The following is a 15669-nucleotide window of genomic DNA, read 5'->3' as shown; positions in this document are numbered from 1 at the left end:
CATATAGCAAATCATGAATTCATATCAATACATATGAATACCTCTAATTCCAAACCAATTTCACATGGTTCTTTGTCTTTACCCCTTCCCTCCTTGTATCTTTCTTCTCCTGAATTGAGAACCCTGGCTCCCAGAGTTCCCATATTTATTATAGCTTTTGTTACAAAATAAGCAAAATGTAAAAGTACAGGTTTTCATATTCAAATGTATATTAACCATGCATACAGATTATAAGCATATGCACTCAGTTTGAGAGTATATGGTCATTCGTTTGAATTTTAGTCAGGCTCTTTTTTCCCCAAAATGTCAACCTCACCACTTGTTGTTCCACTCTTATTTTGATGTCATTTCACCATGCTTTTGGATTGTAAAATTTCCCTGGTTTTAAAGAATTATCTATTAAAAATGTATATTACCTAGCTCTAACCACTTTATAGTTTAACCTTACAAAGAAATTAGTAGATAGCTCTTATAAGACTGAACTGGAAGGAACTAGAAATGAAGAAGGATGAGAAAGAGAGCAATAAGAATTGGAAGAAGTCAGGGAGGGTCTAACAGAGCAAAAGTCTGTTTCACTAATTATTAAATTTTCTTTATACTGATCTGAATATGTGTATAAACACATGTAAAAGAAATCAGTATGTATACTGGTTAAGTACCAAGATACCAGGATCCAGGCTGCCTGACTTCAAATCCTGCTTCTACATTTATTAGTTGTGTAATCCTGGGAAAGTTCCTTGATCTTTCTGTGCCTCACTGCTCTCATCTACAATAGGGACAATTATAGCATCTACTTCAAGGAGCTGTTGTGAGGATTAAATGAGTCAATGTACACCAAGTGCTTAGAATAGTAGCAAGTGTATATAGGATATATAGGATTCTGCCGGGCTTTTTACAATCAGGTCTTTAATGTTTTGTTCATTTATCTGTGGTTTTGTTCATTTAGATTATATAGGCATCCAAAATTATCTTTTTCATGTGGAAATTTCTGTGAGAAATCTTATTAGGATTTTTATTTGAATTGCTTAAGTATATAGATTTATTTGGGGGTTTTGAAATTTTAAAAATAATGAATGTTCCTATCCATTCTATCCTAACTTGGGCTCTCTCCTTCTGTAAATAGTTCTTCAAATATGTCCTTCAACAGAGCTTTATAATTTCCTCTGTAAAAGGCTTACATGTTTGGTATGATATTTTTAATCCTTAATTATTGTTGACATGGTAAATTATACCTTTCTTTAAAAATTGCACATTGTAGGGGTTTGTTGCTAATAACTCTATTATACTTTGTATTTACCCAGGAATCTTGCTTAAATCTTCTTTTTGGACCAATGGTTTGTCTATAGACTTCTCTTGGATTTCCTATATAGACAGTCATCATATGCATGTAATGATAGTTCTTGTTTCTTCATTTACAATTCTACCTACTAACCTAGTTCATGTGGGGTGGTATTGTATTAAAGGTTCATCAATGCTGTAACATGTATCAGAACTTGATGTCTTTTTATGGGTGAATAATCCCAGGGATGGGGTCGCACAGAGTATCGGACACGACTGAAGTGACTTAGCAGTAGCAATATTTCATTTGCTGGACACACTACAGTTTGTTTACCTATTTATCTGTTGATGAACATCTGGGTTGTTTCTAACTTTAGTTGTTGTGAATAAACCTGCAATTAACACTGGTGTACAAGTATCTGTTTCAGTCTTTGTTTTCATTTTGGGGGGTATATACCTAGAAGTAGAATAGGTGGCCCACGTGGTAATTCTTTTTTTTTCATATGGTAATTCTACATTTAGCTTTTTGAGGAATCCAAATGGTTTTCCACATTGGCTTCACCATTTTGTGTTCCTACTAGCCATGTGTGAGGGTTCATTATAGCCATGTGTGAGGGTTCATGTAGTAGACATGAAGTGGCATCTCATGGTGCTCTGATTTGCATTTCTCCTTTGACTCAGGATGTTGAACATCTTTTCATATTCTTCTTAGCCATTTGTCTACTTCTTTGGAGTAATGCTGAACTGTTTGTATATTTTGGAAAGTAAGCCCTTATTGGCCAAATCATTCACAAATATTTTCTCCCAGTCCACAGGTTGTCTGTTTTGTTTGTTTATGGTTTCCTTTGCTGTGCAAATACTTTTAAGTTTAACTAAGTTCCATTTGTTTATTTTTGCTTTTATTTCTATTGCCTTGGGAGACTGGGGTCATTATGTTTTAAGTGGCAACAACATACAGGAAGATTTTTTCATCTAACCCTTAATGTAGGAGTAGTTTGTTTCCTACAGATTTAATTGTATTTTTCCTACCATATTACTCTATTCTTTTTCTTAGGGTTATCTTTGCTTTTTTCCCCCTGTCTACTTCATTGTCTTCTCTTAAATTGATCGTGTGTCTTCTTCATTTCCTTGTCTACCTAAATTAGTAGACTTAGAAATGATAACTATTATTTTAGCACTTAATCTTAAATTTTTAACATAGTTATTTTTTAAAAGAATGGTAGAATACTTTGGCTCTGCTGAGTTTTCTTCTAGCCTTATGGTTCACTCTTTCTAGCATTTTAGCTTAACCTTGTTATATAAAATTCATTAGTAGTATTTTGGTTTTATATAGTCAATGTTGATTTAGATTTACCCACCTTTCTCTCTTTGCTCTTCATGAATTTTTTAAAAAGTTTTACTGAGATGTAACTTGTGTACCAGGGACTTCCCTGGTGGTCCAGCAGTTAAGGTTCTATTTCCACTGCAGGGGGCACAGATTCGTTCCCTGGTCAGGGAACTAAGATCCCATATACCATGTGGTGTGGCCAAAAAAAGAAAAAAGGTAATTCATATACCAATATACCCATTTAAAGTACACAATTCAATAGTTTTTTTTTTTTTTTTTTAGTATATTCACAGAATTGTTCAACCATCATCACAGTCAATTTCAGAACATTTTCATCTCTCCAAAAGAAACCTCTTACCCATCAGTGATCATTTCCCATTCACTACAAGCTTTCAGTCCTTTGCAGCCACTAATCTACCTTCTGTCTCTATAGATACATGTTGCTCTTTTGGACTGCCTTCATTCACTTAGTATTTTTAAAAACCTCATGCTTGCTATAGCATTTATCAGTACTTAATTCCTTTATAGTGCTGAATAAAGTCCATTGAGTTAATATACCACATTCCATTTATCCAGTCATGAGTTGGTAGATATTTGGGTTTTTTCCATGTTGGGGCTATTGTAAATACTGCTGCTGTGACTATGCCTGTACAAGTTTTTGTATGAACATGTTTTATTTCTTTTGGGTATATATCTGAGGAGTGAATTGTTGGGTCATATGGTTACACTATGTTACTTTCTAAGGAACTGCTAAACTAGTTTAGAGGGTATACCTTTTACATTCCCACCAGCAATCTGAAAGGGTCCTAATTTCTCCACATTGTCAACACTTACTATGATCTTTTTATTTTAGTCATCCTAGTAGGTATCGGGTAGTATCTCATTATCTTTTTGATTGGTATCTCCTGCTTATTGTTGCTTCTTCTCATGTACACTTCTCTACAGTGTGGAGTTCTGTAATTCCACACGGTAGTTATTTTTTGTGTGTGATGTCTTGAAGATATTATCCCACCATCTTCTTGCTTCTTTTATTGAGAAATCTTCTTAGTGAAATCTATTAATCATTTTTTCCCTCTAACTTCCTTTAAATTCTTATCTTTGTCTTTGATGTTCTGCAGTTCACCAAATTCACATCTTGATGTGAGAAAAGAAAAGGGCAGTCCGCTTCAGTATTCCTGCCTGGAAAATCCCATGGGCAGAGTCTGGAAGGCTACAGTCCATGGGGTTGCAAAGAGTCAGACACAACTTAGCAACTAAACAGCAGCATCAGAGACTCCTTTGCCTAGAAAAGTTTTTTGTATTGTTTGTTTTGTCCACAGTTCTAGGTTAGAATTGGGGAAAACAGAATAATGACTGTTGGAGTCATCAGACTGGAGAGACTTTGCAGATATTCAGACTATCTCCTTTTGATACAAAATCTTTATGGTATTTTTGTATATTGTAAACAATGCATTTCATACATTCAAGATTGTTTTACTCTGTATAATGGGCTCCAGTTTCATCCATCTCATTAGAACTGATTCAAATGAATTCTTTTTAATGGCTGAGTAATATTCCATGGTGTATATGTACCACAGCTTCCTTATCCATTCATCTGCTGATGGGCATCTAGGTTCCTTCCATGTCCTGGCTATTATAAACAGTGCTGCGATGAACATTGGGGTGCACGTGTCTCTTTCAGATCTGGTTTCCTCGGTGTGTATGCCCAGAAGTGGTATTGCTGGGTCATATGGCAGTTCTATTTCCACTTTTTAAAGAAATCTCCACACTGTTTTCCATAGTGGCTGTACTAGTTTGCATTCCCACCAACAGTGTAAGAGGGTTCCCTTTTCTCCACACCCTCTCCAGCATTTATTGCTTGTAGACTTTTGGATAGCAGCCATCCTGACTGGCGTGTAATGGTACCTCATTGTGGTTTTGATTTGCATTTCTCTAAGAATGAGTGATTATACAGAGTGAAGTAAGCCAGAAAGATAAAGAACATTACAGCATACTAACACATATATATGGGATTTAGAAAGATAGTAATGATAACCCAATATGCAAAACAGAAAAAGAGACACAGAAGTACAGAACAGACTTTTGAACTCTGTGGGAGAAAGTGAGGGTGGGATGTTTCAAAAGAACAGCATGTATATTATCTATGGTGAAACAGATCACTAGCCCGGGTGAGATGCATGAGACGAGTGCTCGGGCCTGGTGCACTGGGAGGACCCAGAGGAGTCGGGTGGAGAGGGAGGTGGGAGGGGGGATCGGGATGGGGAATACGTATAACTCTATGGCTGATTCGTGTTAATGTATGACAAAACCCACTGAAATGTTGTGAAGTAATTGGCCTCCAACTAATAAAAGAAAAAAAAAAAAAGATTGTTTTAGTCTCTGAGCTTTCACTATTCCAAGAGTCCTTAAAATTGAATGTGAGATAATCATTTTCTTCTTTTACTCTCATTAGAGCCTCAGATAAAATGCTGAATACAACTCAAGACTTTCTTAATATGAAAAAAAAGACATCTTGCTGTGGATTTTTTTAAGACTGAGGATTATGCTTCCTGAATCCAAGGATTTCATAAATTTAGTCATATTCTTTTTGAAAATTGCTTAGCCTTCATTCTTTCACTTTAGAATGACTGTCAGATGTATGTTAAATCTTGTTTATTTCTATTTTCTATTTATCTATTGTGCTGCATCCTGGACAATTTCCTCACATCTATCTTCCAGTTTTAGAATATTCAATGTAGTTGATATGCTGTTAAATGGATTTTCAAAAATTCAACAACTTTTTTTCCCCTAATTTCTAGGAAATCTTTTTTTTTTTTTTAATGTACTTGTTCCCTTGTGGCTGAGCTGGTAAAGAATCCACCTACAAGGCAGGATACCTGGGTTCGATCCCTGGGTTGGGAAGATCCCCTGGAGAAGGGAATAGCTACCTACTCCAGTCTGGCCTGGAGAATTCCATGGGCTGTACAGGCCATGGGGTTGAAAGAGTCAGACATGACTGAGTGACTTTCACTTTTCTTATTTTTTTGATAGAGTTTCTTCTTCACTTGTTTTCTTTCTTTCATGTCCTCCAATCAGCACAATGTCATTTTGAGAAGCTACTGTTCTATTTTTCAGTTCCCCTTTCATTACCCAAATCGGGAGATCTTTTAAAAAAACTATCTTACAAAGTTTGTTTAGGTCATATTTTACCTGTTATTTCTAGATTTTTTAAGTGGAAAAGCTTTCAATATTTCTCAATCATTTTTTATAATATTAAAAAACAAAAGTTTTAACTGAATTAGAAATGTATCTATCTGGATGAGTCTTGGCTTTTAGGCTATTTATTTCTAAGGTAAGCAGTCATCTATCGGAATGGGAAAATTTCTCTTTCCTTGTTGCTATTCAATAAATGCCAGATGAAAACAATTCTAAGATGCCTTGCTGTAGTTGTTCAGTTGCTAAGTTGTGTCCGACTCTTTATGACCCTGTAGACTGCAGCATGCCAGGTTCCCTGTCCTTCACTATCTCCAGAAGTTTGCTCAAACTCATGTCCAATGAGTCAGTGATGCTATCCAACCATCTCATCCTCTGATGCCCCCTTATCCTCCTATCCTCAACCTTTCCCAGCATCAGGGTCTTTTCCAGTCAGCTCTTTGAATCAGGTGGCCAAAGTATTGGAGCTTCAGCATCCATCCTTTAAATGAGTATTTAGGGTTGATTTCCTTTAGGATTGACTGGTTGGATCTCCTTGCAGTCCAAGGGACTCTAAAGAGTCTTCTCCAAGGCCATAGTTCAAAAGCATCAATTTTTTGGCGCTCTTTATAGTCCAGCACTCACAGCCACACATGACTACTGGAAAAACCATAGCTTTGACTATATGGATCTTTGTCAACAAAGTAATGTCTTTGCTTTTCAATATTCTCTCTGGGTTTGTTATAGCTTTTCTTCCAAGGAGCAAGCGTCTTTTAATGTCATGACTGCAGATGCCATCTGCAAGTGATTTTGGAGCCCAAGAAAATAAAATCTGTCACTGTTTCCCCCTTTCCCCATCTACTTGCCATGAAGTGATGGGATCAGATGCCATGATCTTCGGATTTTTAATGCTGAGTTCTAAGTCAGCTTTTTCACTCTCTTCTTTCATCCTCATTAAGAGGCTCTTTAGTTTCTCTTTGCTTTCTGCCATTAGAGTGGTATCATCTGCATGTCTGAGGTTATCAATATTTCTCCCAGCTCTATTCCTACTGCTTGGAGTAGACTCTATAATCATCCCATCACAGGATATGAAAGCCATCATTTTATAAACTCAAAGTTTTCATTCTCTATCACCCAAAAGAAAAGTGAAAAGTAAAAGAAAACATGTCTTTTTTTCTCTTTTTTTAACTAAGGAAAATTTTTATTTAAACTGTGCAATCAATCAGTATTTAGACAGCAGTTTCATAAACATTTTGGCATTTAAACTTTTATTCATTTTTGGCATGACCTGTAGGATAGTATATAAACTATCCTGAGGATGGGAAAAGTACTAGGCAATATTTACTATGATGCTAGAAAAAGAAAACAAACCCACATTATTAAGCAAAATATGTTTTAAGAAGACATTAAAAAAGTACATTCAAAATCAAGGCAAACATTTGCTTTCTTCATGCAATGGAGTTCACAGAGCTGATCCCCTGAGTCAAGTATAAAATTAAAATAGCTCAGCTCTAGAGTCCATTAGCTAGTCTGCAAACGCTGCCCTTACAAGAAAATGGTATACAGAGTGAAAGGATCCAGAACACCCATGATATGAAACAATAAACAGCTGGCTCCCACACTTTCATTTAATTCACATCTTTGAAGAAAATAGAAAAAAAAAATCGCACATACACAGACATAAAATATTGTCCAACAACAGCAACAGACAGACAAACTTAATATATGTCCTCTAGTCTACTGATAGGCTAAGGCAATGTGTGTGAATTAAGGCTTTGCAAATTTCTTTAACAGGCTCATGTTAAATCATTGGTAATCATTTTCATTTGCAAACAGAATAAAGAATGTGGTAAAAGGGAGAAAAATGTTTCAGGTAAAAATTTTTAAGTATTTTTAGCTGTTATTTTTAAAGATAGTTCTGCAGAAAAACAAACTTCTGTAATGTAAATTTTAAAGATAAAATCTGTAAATCAGGACTATGTCTATATACCATGAACTACTTACAAGATACAGACGAGTAAATCAAGAAAGGTGTTCAGAATCCCATGGATTATACTAACAGTGATATTTGCTGGTTCAAGAAAGTTAGGGAAAATATTTCCTTTCTCTAAAAAAAGATAATCATGTAATTCTTGTCAATAAGCCTTAAAGGTTGACTTGAATAAACTAGAATTAGATGCCAGTATGTCTTACCCTAAAATTTATTCCAAACAGTTTAAAGAAATTTGGAAATGCCCCATAATCTTGAAAAAGTAGATCTGTTAGAGAAGAATCCTAAAAATGCACTCTGTCCTTACCCATCCACCCCTCTGGGGATATTTGACTCTCTCCCTAAATCTTTAAAAGCCAAGATATCAAAAAATAAAAGATTTAAATTAGGGTAAGGCGATTTCATGTTTAGTACTTTCAAAAGCACTGTAAATCCCCCTGTTCAGCATATAGATTTACCTACATTAAAGGTGAGTGTTTAAATTCCTGTCTACATCTGTTATCCCCCACTTTCTTCTGGTAGTTTTTTTGGTGTGTATATTGAAAACGAAAGCATTTTTCATTTTAGCACAGGCAAATGCAATTGGAAAGGCTGTCAGGTAAAGAAAGAAAAAGCTATTAAGATATGTTTCATAGCTGAAAAGAAATGACTTTAGGGTTCTAATTATTTACACTTTTAAGTTTTCAAAGTACTACTGCTTCATTCTGCACAACAAAGTATAGAAAAAAAGGAACAAAAAAAGAGTTAAGGATTTTTTTTCCACCAATTTTCAAAATGGTCAAGGACTAGAATTTAGGTGTGCCAAAGATTAACGTTATACTTGTTCTACTATATGATTCTCCTTCAACTTTGCTCCCTCCTATATTAATTAGGTTGAATTCAAATAACACCTATGCTCTTCAGATCTAGCAAACAGGGATGACTGGTTACAGGCCTGGCTTTTTCCAGTTAATAAATTTCTACTTAGATTTGGGGACAACAGGAAAATTACAAAAAATAAAAATTCAATTCTGAACACCTAGTCTAATAAAGAAGGACTTGGATAGTTAAGGGCTCCAGAAACTATATCTCCCTTTTTTAATGCAACTCTAGGCATAAGCATCAGTTTTCACACTCGGTTCTGACTAAGAGAAATTGATGGTGTCAAAGGAGAAAAGAAGGGTGGTTAGGAGATGACAAAGAGTGAGTTATAGCCCCTGTAAATTCCTCCTGTGAATAAATGGATGTAAGTAAGACAGACTTCTCTCTGTTGGTTGGCTATGACTATGTGGACAGGTTGTGCTGACAGAGTGGAAGGTACCATGAGCCTAGGTAATTAAATATCATGTCTTAGCTGAGATGATGTATCACAGTAGAAATACTGTAAATGCTGCAGTTGGACCAACTTGGGTTTGTGTCTTGGCTAAGCACCATACTAGCTGTGATCTTTGGCAAGTTAGACGTTTTAAACCTACTTCCTGATCTCTAAAATGGAGATCCTATTTACTCTGTAGAATGTAGCAGTATGCATGGCTGAAGCATATGTATGGCACATCATGTTTGCTCAGTAAATGGCACATCCCTTTCTAAGGAATAGAATCAGAAGTGGCTGAAAAATGACTAGCACTCTTAACCTTACTCACAATATCATCATGGGCCCTACCTCTTAATGGAGAAAGCTTTATCTTGTTCATTGAAGAAATGCTAAAACTTAGGGTAGAATTATAAACTATCCTTTATATCTGAAAGAAGGCTTGATTGACATGACCCAGGAATCAGAACAAACTACAGCAGTGGAATCTAAAGCTTTCTAGGAAAAGGAACAATTGACATCAAAAAAGAATTACAAGAAAGATAAAATTTTCCAGGAGTTGTACATGCTGATAAGGTTAAGTGGAGGCTCTAACTGAGGCTCATGGAAAATCAAGAAGTTATATCAAATTGAAAACCAAACAGTGGCTTGTGAAGCTGAAGAAATAAGCCTGACTTAAAAGTCAGAAGGTGTGCATGTTGCAAAATGCTTTTAAAAGGAAATGAAGAATGAACTTGAGCATGGTTCTGTTCATCTACTCTGAATTCCTATGTTTGAGGTCTTTTCCTCCACTCTACCCTAACAATCACTTAAGAGAAAAGGACAAAGCTCAACTATAATAAGAACAGGTTTCAAAAATTTCTGATGAAATTCCGTAAAGTTAGAGCCAAATACTATGAAACTTTCCTGTTAAACAGATGGAACTGAGATGTTAATTCACAAAGTACGTATTCAAAAAGTTTCAAGTTGAATTGTTTTTGCAAGTGATTTAGAGAGAAAGCTTAATTGTGTACATTTGATAGGTGATAAGCCAAGGTTTTCATACCTTTGAAATTTTGAAGATCCCCAAGGGACACATGACTTCACACTTCCAATCTCTGTAATGCAACAGACATTTTATGGGGATCAGAGTTCTACAGAAATAATGTACCTATTGTAAGCAAAATAATGGCCACCCACAGAAGTTCAAGCTTAAATACCAGGACTCTGAGTAGGGCAAAAAAGACACTAAGGATGTGATTAAGTTAAGAATTTTCTTGATTTGTCCAAATGGACCCCATCTTATCAAGTGAGTCCTTAACATCCGAGAGCCTTTGCTGGTTAGGGTCAGAAAAAGAGATATGTTAATGGAAGTGGGTCAGAAAGCTGCTATGTACCTGACTTTGAAGACAGAGAGTGGGATCTACAACTTCTAAAAGCCAGAAAAGACAAGGAAATGAACTTTGATTTTATCCCATTGAGACCTGTGTCAGACTTCTGACCTACAGAACTGTAAGATAATAAATCTGTGTTGCTTTAAGGCCTTCTTTGTGGTAATTTATTATAGCAATAGCAAGAAAATAATACACTGTCTGGTAAAAATGCAAGACTGTCATGTTAATCTTAAACACCTTCAAAAGCTTACCAGGGGAAATCGCCTGAGAAGATTAAAGCCTGCAAACATACACATTGCATTAGCCTGCAATCTTACGTCCTGAGCATAAATCAGCTTCACACAATTCTATGTATGTGTCCTTCTAAACATCAATAAAATTCACAATTAGACAACTGATTGTGTATGGTAATCTCCAGAACCCTCTATTCTGTGCTCACAGAAATTATGACCATTAAACCAAAGCAGTTTTATCAGAGACCCACGTGGCAAACTGTCAGAAACAAAATCTACAAAATACATGTTTAGTCTTAAATCATGACTCTTCCAATATACTGGAAATTTTTTTTACACTCACTATTAAAATTTTACATTCAATGAAATATAAATGTATATGTGAATCATAACAGCCACTGCTGAGGTGGAACCACATCTGGATATTCTAGCATTAAAAAAAAAACAACTTTCAAATCCATCTTTTTTGTGAGACTCAATTGTCTCCAAAGTTGTCTTCATGGACCTGAACAATGACCCTGAGTCGTCAACATGGGCAAGCACAATGTCCTTAACAAAGGCAAGACAAACCAATGCAAATCACTGTCATTGTTCCCAAGGTTGGCACCACTCTTGTTTGAAGCTAAGGCAAATAAAAAAGCATTTCCCTGAGGATCTAATTTCCCTGATGTGCCAAGGCTAATTTTTTAAAGCCACTTAGTGGATAAAGTTGTGTCCTTACTTTTAAGCTAATCAAAATATAAAACTCTGTATTTCATGAACAAGATATTTGTTTTACCCATGGTTCCACTGAAGTTTGAAATAGCAAGCTCCCTTGTTGCAATTAAAATATGTCAATTCAGGAACAACTTCAAAGAGCACATCTATCAAAGGACAGCCACTTGGAAATTGATCTGATTCATTTCCTTGTTATATCCCCTGGCTCTCCAGACATGAGAACATTCTTGCTATTAAGTGACTACCTCAGGCCTTCAGAGTAAACCAGGTAATGCTTGAAGCAGGAGGAAGGCTGCATAGGCTGATTCAGGGGTTGCCACAGTGCTCTGCAATGGAAGAGCCTGCTGATATTTCTGTAGACATCCCACACTCAAGGTGCTTAGGAAAGTATCACATCATTTGGCAAAAACATCCTGTGGTTGAATCAGCAGATTCAATGGAAAGTCCCTTTGTATGCTGTTTGTATATAGACTTGGTTCTGGAGAGACAAGTTTGGTTGACATAGAAACAAGAAACAACAGTTTAATGTACAACTAAATCTGCCTATATGTGGAGGAAACCTTAAATTTATCTTTGGTTTTTTAAAAACTTGCTGATAAAAAACACATGAATTAAAACACTGATAAATACCAACATAACTGTATTGCTTTTAATTATGTAAACTTAGCCCTTTGATACCCTTTGCTACTAAAGCTAGAGTCTCTATCAGCCTCTAAATAAATTTATTTCAAATCTGCTCATCTTTACTTACTTACATGCTAATCTATATACTTCAATGGTCTTTGGTATGAAAATACTGATGAGCAGTATCTTGTAATATTTGGCATAAAAATGACATGCATGTATTAGTACTTATAGCAAAAAAGTCTTTGGAAAAGAAAATAGTTACTATTTGCATATTAGCCCCTTCAGAGTGAAACACCATGAAGTAACACCACTGTGAAAGATGAATGAGAACCTTCACATTTCAGTTACAATTTCACACTTAAGACTTCAAAGAAGCTACCTTTGGCCAAGTAAAAAGAAGTCTTTGGTGTATACTAAATATCTTATTCCATGATACTAAAATATTTGTCTTTGGTGAAAAGATTTTTTTTCCTCTCCAACAAGTAGTTTCAACAATTTCAAAATACTATAATACTGTGTAGCTGAAGATTTACTTGCTGAAGAAAAAAAAATTACACTTGAAATTCTTTGGAACTATCTGCTGGTGAAGAACTTTTAAATGCTCTGGTAACAATAAGGTAGTTAAAATTACTAGTCTAATTAACTATAACAATCAATATAACCCCTATTATTCTGGGTTAGTAACTACTTGTATAAGCTTCATACCTATAGATGTTTCTAGTTAATTCAATTTGGAGGGAAATCATAGATGAATTTTCACTCTCTACTGAAACTTCTTTGGTAACAAGATTATTATGAAAAAATCTTATACAAGAACAAAATGAAAAGGTGAAAGAGTAAAAAACATACTGGTAAATAATTAGCAAATAGTTACAGCCTAAAGATCTACAATAACTATGGGCCTATTCATCAAAAACAAAACAAAATACTTTCCTTAAGGACTTCAAATTATCAATTTTAGGCTTTTAAAATGATTCAAATGAATAGCTTCCTAGACAGGATGGATGATGTTTCAACTTTATAGATTTTGTTTGCCTTTTAACAAAAGTTAAAAAAAATAAAATGAACTCATTGTACTCCTTCCTTTTAGATACTGATAAAAGTTGGCCCCACATACTTTCTACTTACAAGCCCACAAAGATATACCCTGTCAATTTGCCCATGCTTCCATGAGGCAGCTCAAAAGTAATAAAATGTTCCCTGAGTACAGGAAAAAAAAATAACACTAGAATAACTTTAAAAGGAGGTAGTATAAACAGGAGCTATAAAGGCAGGAGCAGCATTTTTCCTTGCCTCAGATTGTTCACCTAAAGCTCTGCTTTTTTGTTTCGCCATGAAGCCCATACTTAGATAACTAAATGGAGGACTGTGAATTTAGTTCAGAACTGCATTAACTGGCACTTAATGGTGGTCTGCTTCTGAGCACATCCAATTTGGCACAAAACTACAGATTGAAAAACAACCAAAAAATGTTGTATCACCAGATACTGGGAAAGAAGATGGCAGAGATGGGACTATCATCCAATAATATTTTTTTGTCTTTAGAACACCATTTAACATGACCTCATCCCCAGTCTATAAACAAAGGTTTCAAGGGGGATAAAGATTTCTTTTAAAAAGAGGCTCAAAAGTCATTTCCAGATAATTTGAAGAAACATTTTTCAAAGGATAAGAGGATCCCCTCTCTACACCATGGGTTTAATTCTTTATCATCTCCCACTGCTGGGCACCTAATAGGTAAGTGTCTTAAAACTGAGAGAAGGCCTATTCTGTGTGGCTAAGTTAACAGTTTACGGATTTCAAACCGGCAAGAGGATTAACTCACTACTGGAGTTAGCATTCCTCGTTCACAGCGTCAACACTGAAGGAAGATTAAACAGGGTACCAAATTCTCTTAAGGATTCAAGAAAATACAAACAAGTTAGTAAAGCTCAGAATACTTATCCCAACAAAACCTGCATGAAAACAAACCCAAATGCTTTGATAAAACACTGTACCTTAAAACAGTTATTGATGAAATCCAAGAAACTCTTAAGGCAACTTTTGGTACTCTTATCCTGAACAACTTCATGAATATTAAAAAAGTATAAGGCAAAGAACTTCATAATATATAATGGAAGGCACTGTTACCGTGATAACCTCAAGTTCATTTCACTGTCTACTGTTGCATTTATACTCATTATTAATATTTAATGAAACTTTTTTTTTTTTACCCATTTTGGGCTTCCCTGGTGGCTCAGATGGTAAAGAATCCGCCTGCAATGCAGGAGACCTGGGTCACCAAGCTGGGATTTATACAAAAGAAAACTGCAAACTCTAACTTATTTTCTTTAAAAATCTGTTTTCTGCAAGCTGTTTTGCAACTAATTCTGGAAAGGTTGAGGCTGCTTTGCAAACTAAGACAGTGCAGACTTTGGCCAACCGTCAGGCAAAGAAACAGGTTGAAAAGGCACAGCTTACAGGCAGGCTAAGGTGTGGGACACAGCAGATAAAGCACTCCGACTCCAATGCCCACAGCACAGAAGCCCTTGATACAAGAGGGTTCCCTGTATGCTACTGAACAGTTCTATTCTCAGAAGAGATACACTTTTTTTGTGTGCTGGTCATTCAATAAAGTCAAACAGCCCACTTTTCTCAGTGGTTTCAGTCCTCACAGCTAGAGGTGTTAAATGATCCAAACCATGCAGAGGTCATAGTTTGTTGTTATTGTTTTAACTCAGAGCTTCAGATAAACATTCTTACTCACCTACCTATATGACTCCTTGGATCACACACATGACACATACAGCAACTGAAAACAAAACGCTACTAGGAAGTATCATCGTTTATGTAGCTGAGATCAACTATCACAACGAATGAGGTAACAAAGTTGTCTTCTGAGTTTGCCCTCTGGCAAACTGAGGTAGATAGTCAGCAAAGGGGCTTTCAAAAGTCTTCCCTTTGCTCCAGTGATATATTTTATAATCCAGTCAAACACCTTGACTGTCTTTTCACATTGCTGACAATGAAACATTCAAAATACGTGAGCTTAAAGATTAAAAAAAAAAAAACATTCAAAAAAGGTGAGATACCCAGTAAGATACCAAGATACCAAGAGTTTCACAAAAGGCTTTGGCTCCCTGTTCATTGTCCTTCGAACAGACTTAAAGGTGAGAATACCTGGATGTGGCTGTCTAGATTGGAAAATCCTTTTTCTCAAAGCAAAGCCTGGCAGGGGCTGGCTGAGAAACTGAAGAGGAAGTTTGCTCAGCGCCCGACCGCACTGCAGTCTCTTCACACTTTCTCACCGAGGGGTCCCCACCCAAATTGCTGCCGGTGAAGGAACTGGGGGTTACGGGTATGGTACTGATAACTGAGGACAGGTGTATTTCATCATTGGACTCGTGGGAGAACCTTCCAGAATCCCCAGTTTCGTGGCTGCCTTCACTGTTGGCTGAATGCTCAGTATCAGCTGTAACACCAAAGGGTCTTGGGAAGCTGGCTGTCTGACCTGGGGAGCTGGGGGAGTCTTCATCGCTGATTAGTATGGTAGTGCCTGGCTGGTAAAGGCAGACTGCTTGAGTAAATCTTCTTTGAGGCTAGGTAAAAATACATAAAACACCATCAGTGATAACAGAGTGCTCTGAAAAATAATAAATTGGTTTTACATATTTCATATATTC

At 36.0% G+C, this 15669-nt stretch overlaps 1 protein-coding gene across 1 annotated transcript in view; it reads right to left on the bottom strand.

Moving 5' to 3' along the window:
- Positions 1-6945: 6945 nt before the first annotated feature.
- PRTG (protogenin) overlaps positions 6946-15669 on the bottom strand; it is a 148763-nt gene continuing 140039 nt past the window's right edge. Inside the window, exons 20-21 of the mRNA XM_065940456.1 lie at positions 15498-15585; positions 6946-10154 (exon numbers count right to left, since the gene is read on the bottom strand). Coding sequence (XP_065796528.1) covers positions 10009-10154; positions 15498-15585 — 234 coding nt within the window. The 3' untranslated portion in view covers positions 6946-10008. The remainder of the gene's footprint in view (positions 10155-15497; positions 15586-15669) is intronic.

The sequence above is a fragment of the Muntiacus reevesi genome, chromosome 7 (assembly GCF_963930625.1).
Source record: "Muntiacus reevesi chromosome 7, mMunRee1.1, whole genome shotgun sequence".
Taxonomy (NCBI): Eukaryota; Metazoa; Chordata; class Mammalia; order Artiodactyla; family Cervidae; genus Muntiacus; species Muntiacus reevesi.
Note: the sequence above shows the minus strand (reverse complement) of the source record. Positions and strands in the feature narration are given on the sequence as shown.